Below are 14,116 nucleotides of genomic sequence, written 5' to 3'. Positions count from 1 at the left end.
TACACGTACTAACAATTAATTAATTATATTTTTTCATATTTCATTTATTATATTGGTAAAAATTATTAACAAATTTATTACTTCAAATAAAATTATAAATTAAAATCTATATTTTATGTAATTATCATATTAACTTATATACTTTTGAGCAATTTGTACATAAAAAAGTGTTTCTGATAATAACTAACTAAACAATCTCACAGTTTCACTTTATCAAAATCACTTTTTTCACAAAATTTATTTTTTCAAAATCTATTTTTAAAATTACTTTTTTCTCAGAAGCTATTTTTCAAATCATAGTTTGGATTTATCTAAACACCCTTGTAGTTTCATTCGAGTTATTTTTTGGCAAAAAATTCAAATCATTTATATTTCATAAATAATATCTCTTATTTTTAAACTGAAAATAATATGTGAAAAATATTCAACTTTTTTACTTAACTTTTTTTGAAGATTTGTTTCACTGCCTAAGCACACAATAGTCCTTTCTTTGGATATAAAACAACTTATCTTATTTAATATTTTGAATATTGACAAACCATGTTAGGAAAAACTAGCTTCTTCAGCTCAACCCAACCTTCTTCAACAATTATGTATAATTATAACCTAGAATTATAAGTATTATTATTTTGAGGGCTAGAGCTCATGGACATGAGAAAAAACCCGATGGCCCTTAATGTGAATTGAGCTCAAAAATGTGAATTCAGGATTGAAATCAATTATCATTACAGAGTCGACACAAGATTATAAGTTTAGAATCTTATTATTTGTAAACATTTTCTGAACATGAATAGTTGAATACATACTTTGGTCTTGACGAGGTTCTAAAACCTAACTCACCTAAACTTTTTTTCTTTAAAAAAAAAATCACTTACCATTACTTATTATGTAATACTACCTCTGATTCTTAGAATTTCGTTTGACCTTTATTTTAATTTTAAATATAAGACCAAATCCACTTTGTCTCATGTTTATTTATTTTTTTTCAAAATAGTTTTTCTGATAATAATAGTTTTAACTAATAAACTTGATTAACAAATATGTTTTAAGACAAACAATACTTATTTATTACAAATAACTAATTTAACTTATTTTCTTAATCTATTCAAATTAACCGACTATTTTTTATATTTAGGACCGAAGATAGTATTTTAAATATAATAACATGATTCATATACATTGAGATTTATCCAACTTTAGAAGCTAAGATCGATCTCTTATCGGATGTACCGAAGGAACACTAAGATGTATATATAAATATATATATATATATTTTTTTTTTTGGGTTACGAACGCTAAGAATTATCTCTCCCAGATACGACGGTAAGCAAATAATAAATTACTAGAATTTTTTTTTTCCGGATACAGAAGAGGGCTAAGGCCCTAAAACAGCAAATAAACTGACAGTGGAGGAATCTAATCCCAAGCAACCATTAGCAACCCCTTAAGAACAGCCCATTGCTCTGCTTCAAACGCACTACAAATGCTGAGGCTATGAGAAAATCCCACAACCAGCTCGGTTTCTAGAAGGAGACATCACTCTATCAACATTTAATTTAACCCAATTCAAGGGTTGATGTTGCCATGCATGCCGTGGGAAGTTAGACAATTGAACAAAGTCAATATTCTGCAAATGAACAAAACTTTTTCCAGTTTTGAGTAATATATCAGATGTGAGCCTCTCCTCCGGCAGATTCCTCCTTTTCCTCATCAGCCTACGGGTATTAGCAGCAGTTCTCAGCTATTGTTCCCTGCTAAGGGCAGGTTTCTACACGTTACTCATTCGTCTGCCACTCTTCCTTTTGGTGGGGAGTTAAGACAATTTAACAAAGTCAATTTTCTGCAAATGAACAAAACTTTTTTCAGTTTCGAGTAATAGAAAAAGAGCCATCTGCAGTAGCATTTCAAGAAAGAGCATCCTCACCAGCTTCAAGCATTGGAGGTAGCATGCAAATAATTCTTGGTAAGATTTCACTGGGAATGATAGGAGCTAGGCACTGGAAGTCCCAAGCACCAAAATTAGCCGAGTCAGCAACTTTACTTTGCTCTTCTTCCAAAGTCAGAGGTTTTCTACACACCGATTTTAAAGACTTATCAGGGAGGAGCCATTGAACAGTGAAGATATGAACTGATTTCCCATTTCTAATTGTCCACTTCATTCAATAACTAAGTACTCCTCCGGTTCTTAATATAAGACCCATTTAACTAATTTGATTAGATTAAGGAAGTTAGGTAAGTTAGTTAATTATAAGAAATGTGACACATTTTTCTTAAAATACCATAATCATCTTTCTTAATACCCTATCTTCCTCTTCTACTTGATTATGGTTGAGAGAGTATTCATAGGGGTAATTTAGAGAAAATTGATAAATATGACAAATGAGTCTTATATTTAGGACCAAAACCAACTCAACAATTGGGTCTTATATTAAGGATCGGAGGAGTAATAATATAAGTTCTACCCAATTCAGATGAGAAATAAAACGTGTAAAAAAATATTGGTTACAAAAATCTCAGAAAGTGTTTGTTTAATATTTATCAATTATCATAATTGCTATTCATTTGTTCAATATTTATCAACCATCAATTGTGCTTCATAAAATTATCACTTCACCCTTGTGCTTCAAAAAATTCATTTAGTAATTTAGACATTTAAAAGGAAAAAAATGAAAAACAATATGTGTAGATCATAGTGAAAGGGACTTTAGCTGTTTAAGCACGAGTTCTTGAGTCCGAGTCCGAGTCTATGTGAATGCAAAAACATCTTTGGAAAAGTAACCCAAATTGGGCCTAACTTTGCTCGAATCTAACCTAGTCAAATACCCATATAAAAGGAAAAAAACAAGAAGGATGCCAAAGGTGTTCTTTAGGACAGTCAAGCATATGATCCTTAATCTTATAAAGATATACTTAATTATGTTTATAGAGTTGTAATTCATAAAGCATAATAGCATTATACAATATATATGATCAACATAAGGCTTACTGATATTGTAGTTATGAATTATCAATTATGCCGCTATAAGTTTGACAAATTTTTTTAAAGGCATGCTCCTTTAAGTTACTAGAGTGCTTTAGGCTTGTTACTACCAAAACCATCAATACTAAAGCTTACCTGAAGTTACAGCTTTTGTTTCTTAATGACCACTCATCTTCTTAGAACTGTCACCTGATGCATGTGGATTAGATGCTTCTACCAAAAACATACAGTTAAGAAGAAGATGAGAAAGAGGAAGCCATAGCTAAACCCAAAGAAAAATAAATCCTTGAACCAAACCAACTATATGCTCATCCAAAAGGTCCAAGGTATCAAATAGCATATGAATGTAATTTGCAAAGGCGTAATTTTTTTCACAGTTTAACATGTAAGTCACATAGAAAAATTGAATCAAAGCCATTACAGTTATGCCATACCTTGATTTTTGTCCTTCATACATTCCTTCTCTATAATGGCACGTCATCATCAGTGCCAGGAAAATATGAGCAAGGAACTAAAGGAAACTCCAATCAGAAAGCATAATGGCATCCCCTAATGCACAAATTTTGACTAGTTATCTTAATTTCAAGGAGTACATGTAGAAATTTCTCCTTTCATATGGGAGGAAAGAAGCAAAAGACTGATGATATATTAAGTATGAACTAATGGAAAATGAAGAACATTTGAAAATTTTTATGGCAAACTACAATACCCCGATTAAAACTTAACATGTAGCCCAAAGAATCAGAATACAAACAAACAAACAACCAACCACCTCTACAAGATTTTTAACACTAAACCCTTTTACCATTTATTAACAAGATCCATATAAACAACAGATATTCTGTATTATGTTACAACTTTCATCTGATATTAAGCCACACCCAAGCAGTATAAATTGATAGTGCATATTTACTCCAACAAAAAGCACAAGAGGTAACTCAACTTATATTTGTTTCTAACATAGATGGTGTCAAAAAAGACTACATCACAAAAGATTTTTCAGACGTTGATGACGTTGATCCTCACCAATATCTACTGTGCAAAAGAAGTTTGAATTCATACCGTGCATCTGCACCCAAAAATCAAGTAGAAGCTTGGCATCCCCTGACTCCAGGCCCCAATTCAGACCAACCACGATTTTGTATTCAGCGAACTGTCTAGCCATTGCAGCAAAATACTTTCTTGTTTGCTCACCGACAGCTTAAGTTCGTAAAAGCTTATGATTACATTCCTTCACAAAACTATGCATTACCTGTTTTCCATCAAGCCTTCTTTTTACATACTTGCTTGCTTTACAATCAGTCAGAACAAGATCTTCAACCAGTTGAATTTTCAGCATCTTGCTTGTTCTGTCGGGCATGTGGTCGATTGAATGATTTGCCATGCTCTCTTTCTGTTCCATACCTGGAACAAGCAAATTTTGCATTTATAAATTCTCATGCTTAGGTAGGCCCCCTAAATAGTGATGAACCTGAAAATTCTAGGGTGCATAGAGCTTTTTGGATGCGCTTGCAAAACTGATGAAACTAAGCAACCAAAGGTGAGAGAGGAGAGGAATTACAAGAGTGAGGTACGTCTAGTGCTCTGATCTGATGGAATTTCTATAGGGAGAAGAGGAATTCTAGGCGTCATTTTGGTGATAGATGCTAGTGTGTGTGAGCATGTTCCATCAAGCTCATGTAAAGCCATAAAAACAAAAGAAACCACCAGTTACAACAAAAGTAATAAATAAATAAGTAAAAAATATGACTTGAAAAAAAAAAAAATCTTAAATCCAAACATCACTACAGCCAAACTTTTTTCCCCTGAAAAAAACACATTGGCCACCCTTGTCCATCATGAACACCAGTAACACAAAATATGGAGTAGAGTGACAAACCTTCTTTTATCATTTCAAGAGACCTTGATGAATACCTTGTCGATAAGATTCTTTGCCTCATCATTCTCACCATTTTCCAAAAGAGGTATAATAAGTGTTTCAAAAGTTATAGCATTAGGTACGCATCCATTCTCTTTCATTTTATAGAGCAAGGCCTTTGCCTCATCATATAAACGCTCTGTACAAAGTCCTTTGATCATAGCATTATATGCTTGGACATTCAAAGGATAACCATTAACCAAAAGAAGCTGGAAAATCTGTTGCGCATCACTTAATCTGTTACCCTTACACAAACCATCAATAAGTATGGTATATGTGTAAGTATCAGGCCCAATTCCTTGGTTGACAATTTGCTTAAATAATGCAATTGCTTGGTCAAGATGTTGACTTTTGCACAATCCATCTAATAAAATACTGTAAAATATTATATCAGGAGTATGGCCACTAACATGCATCTCATAAATAACATCTTGCACATCAGAGATTCTGCCTGACTTGAACAAACCGTCGATAAGGGAACTATAGATGATAGTATTGGGAGTCAAGCTTTTATGACGCATTTCTTTAAAGAGATTCACGGCATCATCCACCATCTTGATTTTACAAAGTCCATTAATCATAATGCTATAAGTAATAATACCAGGAGCCAAACCACTATTGACCATCTTATTGAGTAATTCTCTTGACTCACCAACATTATTGATCAAACAGTAACCATCCATTAAAGAGTTGTAAGTAAAATGATTAGGCATTGTACCATACTTCATCATCATAGCAACAAAAGCTTCAGCTTTAGTCATACTTCCTTCCTTACAAAATGCATCAACCAATATGCTAAAAGTATACACATTAGGGTTGATGCCTTGAAGTATCATTTCATTGAACACTTTTGTAGCTTCTGCCTGTTTACCCATGACACAAAAACCATGTATCAAAGAGCTGCAGGTTACAACATTAGGAGATATTCCGTGATCAATAATTTCATGAAATAAATCACAAGCTTCAGTTATGAGTCTTTCCCTGCAAAAGCCATCAATAATCGTACTATACATAACTAAGTTAGGCTTAACTGGCCCTCTCGCCATTTTTATGAGGAATTTAATGGCAGCTCTTGTTTTTCCAGTCTTACATAGTCCATTGATCAGTGTGCCATAGCTAATTGCATTTAACTGAAATCCTTTTGCTACCAGATCGTCATGAAAATCCAAGGCCTTTCCAACGTCATTATTGATGCAAAGGCCCTTCATCAGTGTGTTCAAAGAAATCGTATCTGGCTGACAGCCCATCTTAAGAATCTTGCCTAAGGCAGAGAAAGCAGAAGCCATTTGACCCAAATGGCAGTAACTATTAATCAAGATGTTCAGCGTTACCAGAGTTGGCGTGAATCCCTTAGATTCCGATTGTGCAAAAAGGGAGATAACTGTTCGATGATGTTTCAACTTTGTAAGAGCTCCTAAGATCTTATTAATTTGTATCATCGAGGTTCGGGGGCGCACATGAAGCAAGCGATTAAAAGAAGAGACGGCCTCTTCAATATTCTGAGGATTTGTCGAATTGGAATGGAAACAGAAACGGAGAGTCGGGGCATGTGAGGGAGGAAGAAGGAAGGAAGACGTAGAAGCCGCAGAAAACAAAGGAAATCGGGAGAAGAAATACCGTGAAGGAGCTCTCCAAAATGACATCTTCAGTTGCATTCAGAAATTCAGATCCTCCAACAAAGTCTTCCACCAAGAATTGGGCGGTCGATCGAGCGGGGGAAGCCGGAAAAAAGTTCGTGCCACTAGAGACGCACCAAAAGTCCAAAACTTTCTCCGGATAGGTTCTACCGTACGAAAATTCAGAATGCTATGGCTTAATAAAGGTATATTTTCTTTCCTTTTCAATTTATTTATTGCATTTTTTATTTGTTCTTTTTTATTAATAAAGGTATGTTTGAAAACAAAATATATGCAATGAAATATTCGAAGATGCAGATGATTGAAATGATTGTAGATAAACCTGGGGAATGAGACACGACGGGAAAATTCATGGACGAGCTCCATATCATATTATTATCTGCTACTTGGGATGTGGCACTTTTCTACACTTATGTTTTCACACTGCCTTATACTGAATTTTTAGACCTATTTCTTTTAAGTGTTTATTTTAAATAAGTCCAGATAAAACTCTCTTCAAATATATACTTTATATTTTATAAATTATGATTAAAAATATACTTTTAAACGCTCTTATCGCCATTTCAAATAAACCCTTATTTACAAGAGTGACTCCTGTAGATTGCATAAGAAAAATGTAAAGGTTATTTGTATTAATAAGAATAATACCAATCTCTCGTCATAACAATATGTCATCTGGCTAGATACGCATCTAATGTCAGGGAAAAGTTTTCCAAATCATTAATTTTATAAATATGTAATATGTAATATTTGCATGCAATATGTAATCTCATTTTATTATTACTATAATTTTAATTTTAATTTCATTAAAAAAATTTGGGGAGCAGAAGTCGTTTTCCATTGACATGGATGTCTCTTTTTTTATTTTTGGCCACGAGATACATGTATCTGTTTTAACATTAAAACGTCAATCATTTACTTTAGCAATAACAAACTCTTTAAAAGGAAAAAAATTATAGATATTAACACTATGTTTGGATTGAGATTGAGAGAAAATTTGGAGAGAAGAAAATAGAGGGGGAAAATAGAAGGAGGAAAAAAGTGAAGAAATAATATTATCTTTTCTTATATTTGGATAGGCAGAACCCATTTTAATAGTTTTTACATTTTGAGAGGATTAGTTTCTAGTTATCTAGATGCTACTTTTTTTGGGGGGGGGGAAAGATGAGAAAAAATGCATGATATTTACAATTACAAGAATACCTTTATATACATATTGAAAGTTTTCCTCCAAAATCTCTCCAATATTAGGAAGAAAATTTGGGGAGAAAAATATATGAGACCCACACTTTTTTTTTCTTATCATTTTTTTCTCTGTGTTTGCTTATCTAATTCAAACAAAAAAATTCATGTTCTCCTCCATTTTCTCCCCTATTTTTCTCCTCCCCTTAAATTTCTTCCCAACCAAACATAATGTAACTTATTTAAAAACTTGTGTCAGCCTACAAAATATTTTTTTTTCTTTTCAGCACAACAAATATTATGGGACCAAAAAAAATACAAAATTAATGCATTATTAGAAATATCCTTGAGATTTTCCCTTTTAGATGAAAAATCTAACATTATTCTGTTTTACTGCTCAAATTTAAATCAATATGGATAATTGGGTGAGTACATACTAAACAGTGATACAAATACTCTCTCTAATAATAAATATAAGCCAATTCCTAAAAATAGTTTTCTATCAAAATATAGTTGATCTTGGAAGTTTAACTATTTCTTTCTAAATATCATCCTTTTTCTTGTTTACTGTGAGCTGCATAATAGTTTTGAAAACTCTACCGTTAATATAGTTAATAGTGAAAAAAATTGGAAAGAAGAAACATTTCATTAATAATAATTTTAAAATTTAGAATAAATTGCACAAAATTCGTTTAAATTTTAAATAATCTACAAATGATATTATTAACCTTCAAAACCAATGAAAAACCCTCCTGATCATTAATCTTATACTATTTTAAATTTAATTTTTATATGTATATAGCATCAAATTTTGACTTATATACAAATAATTTCCCAAAATTCTAAGTTTTGAGCAGAAAATTTAAACATATGCATAGATACCTACGAGCGCTTGGATTGATTGGCTATAAATTGTTCCAATTTAATCACTAGTCTCATGTTTGAACACCCGACCTGTAGCTGCGATAATTACTTGATGTTTAGTGAGGTTCTCCCATTATGAACTTATTTCGGTGGAGAAATTAGGAAAAAATATGCATAGATGTAATACATATTACATATGTATGGTACGGTGGTTTTGATATGCTGTCTCTAATTCAAAATATAAGAATTAAACAAAAAGTTTATTCTGAAATTTATAATATCGTTTATTCAAAATATATCTATTAATTATATATATAAAGAGATTATCAATTAAGATATTGGTCTAATGTACATAATTAAAAATAATAGCTTAAAAAAACTAAGACGTATTTATTAGGATAATTAAACTAATATTCTCAAAATTGGAGGTAGTATGATTTGAACCCTATATTCTTTGGGAGTCTCAGTTCCGTTCAGTAATTTCCACCACTTTTTTTAATGCGTCTACACACCCAATCATCACATCCATACTTTATAGATTTTAATCGATTTTCCGCATAATTCAAGTCCCTATTATATTTAAAAAATCATAATTTTATAAATAAAATAGATATATGAAAAAGAAACATAAGTTACAATTTATAAATCAAAACCAAGTTGAGGGATAAAATGTTGAATAATAATTTAAGGACCAAAAAAGAGAAGATTGAAGTGACGTTTTTGTCTGGATTATCAAGATTAGAAAAAGAACATGGACGCTATATTGAAACCTATCCCAATTGACTGACTTTTGTCGTCTGGTGGCAAGTCATACTAATGTATAACTTACAATCCTGGAAAAAAAAAGTGAATTTGTTTATTTAGATTCTTGACTTAAGATTCTATTTAGAATAGTTTATAAGTAGTTTTTTAGTTGTGATTTATGAAATACGAGATAAATATATGAAAATCTCAACTTATATAAAATGTGTTTATAAATAATTTTAATTCTGATGACAAACATGACTTAAATATACTTCTCGCATTATCATGTGAGGGGAAGAAATTAATTAGATGTTGAGAAGAAAAATTCCTAAAAAATTATTGACTAAAAAATTAATTGTTAAAAGGTATAGGAAATTTGTTTAAGCCTTTAAGGATACAGAGCAACCTATGTTGAAACTCTTCTTCACTTATATACAAATTTGTCTTGTTTGGATACATTTTTGTGTGAAAAGCAACTTCTGAAAGCCAAACTCACATTTAGCATTTTGTAAGGTGTTTGGATTAACTTTTGGTTAATTTTGCTTATGCGACAAAAGTTATTTTTTGTAAGTATGATTGCAAAAGTATTTGAAATTTACTTATGATTTATGCAAAAATAACTTTTTAGAATCAAGACATTTTTGTTCTTATATTTTTATTTTCCTTATACTTTTCTTTGCATATTCTTTGTGCTTCCCAACCAGTTTTTAGCTATTTATTCTTAATAATTTTTTAAATAAAAATAATTTGTAACATATTTTTTATAATGTTTTTATTTTTTAATATTATTTTTCATGTTGTATTTACATAAACGGTACAAAGTATATCATCTAATTTATTATATAATATTATTTCGTTTAAAAATTTTCATATTACTATGATTTCTAATTCAAATATATTTTATTCATTAAATATAGCTTTTTCCTTATCATTATCATATTTTTAATAATTTTTTATTATTTAATAAAATTCATACCTATTTTTGTCATTCTACAAACTAAACTTACTTATCTAATCATAATCCAAAATACTTTCCTACTTTACAAACTAATTTTTATAAAAGCTAATCCAAACATAAATTACATTAATCAATCTGACTTTTACCCAATCTACTTTTCTAAAAGTCATATTGAAAATAAGTTATTTTGTTACCGCTAATCCAAACAGACCATTTAACCATATGCAAAACAAAAAATCTTTGCACCTAACTGAAAATATGTTGTATATAACTAGAAAAAAGTTAGATCTACTAAAAATGAGTTGCATTAGTTCAAAACCTGAACTTTTAAAATACCTTTGCGTAATTAATTTTTTTAATAAGACGCTTCCAATGAATTTTATCCTTTAAACATAAAAGTAATGATTTTTTGACCAAATCTACTTTTCTAAAAGTCATATTGAAAATAAGTTATTTTGTACTGCTAATCCAAACAGACCATTTAACCATATGCAAAACAAAAAATCTTTGCACCTAACTGAAAATATGTTGTATATAACTAGAAAAAAGTTACATCTACTAAAAATGAGTTGCATTAGTTCAAAACCTGAACTTTTAAAATACCTTTGCGTAATTAATTTTTTAATAAGACGCTTCCAATGAATTTTATCCTTTAAACATAAAAGTAATGATTTTTTGACCAAAAAAAACACAAAAATAATGATTTAAAAATCGGACTAAACCGGATGGTCAGACCAGTCCGGCCGATTACAAGAATACTTTCTAGCTTGTTCCACGTGATTGGCCCGCCTTGCCATTTTGAGCTATTTTGAGCCGCTTTAAGCGAACGTTGGAATTAGAAGCCAACGTAAAACTAGAAACAAGGAACGCTTTGCAAAATACAGATGGCCTGAGTTTGTTACACACTTGTGTGGGTGGGGGGAAAAAACTAATAGACTATCCCAAATCGAAGAAGAAGAAAGGAAAAAAGGGAAATCAAAGGAGAAGATGAAAGAAGATAGCATAGGAGAGATGTGATGGCCTGAAGGTGGAGGGATGAGATCTGAAAGGAAAATGTTCGCCCGAAGGTGTAAAATTGGTGGGAGTGAAAAGTAGCTGAGTGCTGTAAAAGTAAGTCATCATTTAATGTCAGCTACCACCACACCACATTTATCCAGGTATCATCTTTTTGTTTTAGGTTTTCTTATTTCTCATTTGTCATTTTATTTGTATTATTTATTTGAATATGTTGATATTTTATTTTTATGTAAAATGATTAACATAAAGTCATGTATATTTAGTACTCTTCCGGTCCTTAATATAAGATCCAATTATTGAGTTGATTTTAATCCTAAATATAAGACTCATTTCTCATAGTTATCAATTTTCTCTAAATTATCTCTATAGATATTCTCCCAACCATAATCAAGTAGAAGAGGAACATGGGGTATCAAGAAAGATGACTATGGTATTTTAGAAAAAACGTGTCACATTTCTTATAATTAACTAACTTACCTAACTTCATTAATCTAATCAAATTAGTTAAATGGGTCTTATATTAAGAATCGGAAGAATATATTATTTTCAAGAGTAAAATACATTGACTACCCTTCAGTTATACCTTAATTACATGAACCTCCCCTATATTTTGAAAACATACAGTTTAGTCCAATATGTTAACACCGTTAAGAATATTCTCAAAAGATTCTAAAAACATAATTTTTAATTAAAATTTATATTAAAATAAATTTTATTTACTATTTTACCCCATTCTAATCAATCCCCAAAATTTATATTAAACTACATTTTATTTTATTTTTCCTTATTTTTATTTTCTTATTTTTACAAATAGTTATTTGCTTAATGTTTCCAATCTAAACTTAATGTGTTTATAAATGTTTGTAGAAAAAATATGTTTAATAATTTTAAATTATAGATTCAAATGACTTACACAATCTATTAAACTTACATAGTTTATACTATATAGTGAGTAAAAATATGCGTTTGATATATATTTTTAACCATTTAAAAAAATAAAATAAAGAAATTTAAAATATGATGAAAAATTAAAATTATAAAATTTTAGAATAAATTCAAAATTAATAAATTTTATCATATATTAAAAGTTTGAAAATTCATGTATTAAAAGCAGTTCTTGGTTGCATAGTCTTTTTAGGAATATAAGTGTTTAATTAATTCTCATGATAAAAAGGGGTATTTTGGTAAAAAAAAGAGTTTAAAAAGTTAAAATTAACGGTTAACTAACAATTTGAATAGATGAAAATAAAATATCAATTATATAAGGCAGGTTAGCGTAACCTGTATTTTAATTTTAAGAGAAGTCTATATGGGTTTTCAAAATAGAAGGGATGTCTATGTAATTAAAGTAAAACTGAGGGGTGGTTAGAGTATTTTACTCTATTTTCAATGATTCTCTCAGCTGTGAGGTATATATATTAATATTATTTGAGTTTGTTAATTCATTATAAAATTGAGATATTTATTTTTTTTTCTTTTTTCTTTTAAAGAATTTGATGTTTAAGTTGATATAGATCTATATTATCTATAGTTATATAATATTATTTATATTTATTATCATGTTACTGGTTCAATCATGATTCGCTGTTTTTTTTAATTCAACATCTGGTCCGGCTTTTAAAATATTAAATAAAAGTTTTGACTCCAATGAACATCTTACTTTATCTAGTTAAATATACTCCTCCGATCCTTCATGTAGGATCCAATTGTTGAGTTAGTTTTGGTCCTAAATATAAGACCCATTTTTCATATTTATCAATTTTTTCTAAATTACCCATCTGGACACTCTCTTAACTATAACCAAGTAGGAGAGAGAAAGAAAGGGTATTAAGAAAGATGATTATGGTATTTTAGATGAGTAGTCTTTTTTTTTTTGACCAGCAAATGAGTGGTCAATTTTATAATATTAGTATAAAATATAAAACTTGTTGTTAACTCAATTATAAAATTTCACAAAATAAAATACATGGAAAGGCCCCCTCAATCGATTAACGAAAACTAATAATGAGAAGTAATAATGTTTATTCCACAAAAGGGAAAAGCACACAATAGAGAGAAGTGTCTCTATTGGTGGAATCTCCATACACTATCTTAAGGGACTGTACTTTTATGTTATGAGATTATCATATGATTATCGGGGTGTTTGGCAATTGTTGAAAAAGGACTTTTAAACCTTAAACCATAGAGTGGGCTTTAAAGTATCCAAACACCTTAAGTTTTAAGCCTCACAAATCAAGATTTTGGAGAAAGCAAAAATTTTTGTTTTGGGACTAAAAAACTGGTTACTAGAGTTATTATTATGAATGTCAGAAGAAATTTGAACAAAAATGCCCTTCAAAATTCAAATTGAAATAAAAAACTGGCCTTATCTCCTTGCTGTTTCCTCGCCCTTCAAATTATTAAGTAGTTTAATAACTAATAAATTGTTTTAATATGTGTTTATTCAATTTTGTAAAAAAAAGAAAAGATCATGGAATTTCATATTTATAACCTTTAGATAAAATAATTTTTGGAAAATTAGTAAAAAAAATCCCTATTTGAAATTTTAATGGCCAGAAGGACCTCAAATTGTGCAAGTGCAAGTATGATCCGCTGTGTGCAAGATTTTTTTTTACCAATTTTCCCATAATTTTTTTTCATTTCTATAAGGAAAAAGTTTATTTTTAATTTTTTTAATCTTATATTTTATAAATATATAATTCGCGTACTAACAACTAATTAATTATATTTTTCATATTGCATTTATTATATTGGCAAAAAATTATTAACAAATTTATTACTTCAAATAAAATTATAAATTAAAATCTATCTTTTAT

General features: G+C 29.7%; 1 protein-coding gene and 1 long non-coding RNA gene across 2 annotated transcripts; both read right to left on the bottom strand.

Moving 5' to 3' along the window:
- Positions 1–2,033: 2,033 nt before the first annotated feature.
- On the bottom strand, positions 2,034–3,602 carry LOC114758476 (uncharacterized). Its single transcript, XR_003741808.1, has 3 exons — positions 3,415–3,602; positions 3,116–3,193; positions 2,034–2,070 (listed from the first exon to the last, which is right to left on the bottom strand). It is a non-coding gene; the product is annotated as an uncharacterized LOC114758476 (long non-coding RNA).
- Positions 3,603–4,873: 1,271 nt separating this feature from the next.
- On the bottom strand, positions 4,874–6,541 carry LOC114758477 (pentatricopeptide repeat-containing protein At1g62590-like). Its single transcript, XM_028947527.1, has one exon. It carries the CDS (start codon positions 6,539–6,541, stop codon positions 4,874–4,876), a length of 1,668 nt encoding a protein of 555 aa, XP_028803360.1.
- Positions 6,542–14,116: the final 7,575 nt, after the last annotated feature.

Source organism: Neltuma alba, unplaced genomic scaffold, assembly GCF_004799145.2.
Source record: "Neltuma alba isolate B1F8T4 unplaced genomic scaffold, ASM479914v2 tig00010702_pilon, whole genome shotgun sequence".
In the NCBI taxonomy this organism is placed as follows: Eukaryota; Viridiplantae; Streptophyta; class Magnoliopsida; order Fabales; family Fabaceae; genus Neltuma; species Neltuma alba.
The sequence above is the reverse complement of the archived record's forward strand: the minus strand, read 5'-3'. Positions and strand labels throughout refer to the sequence as shown.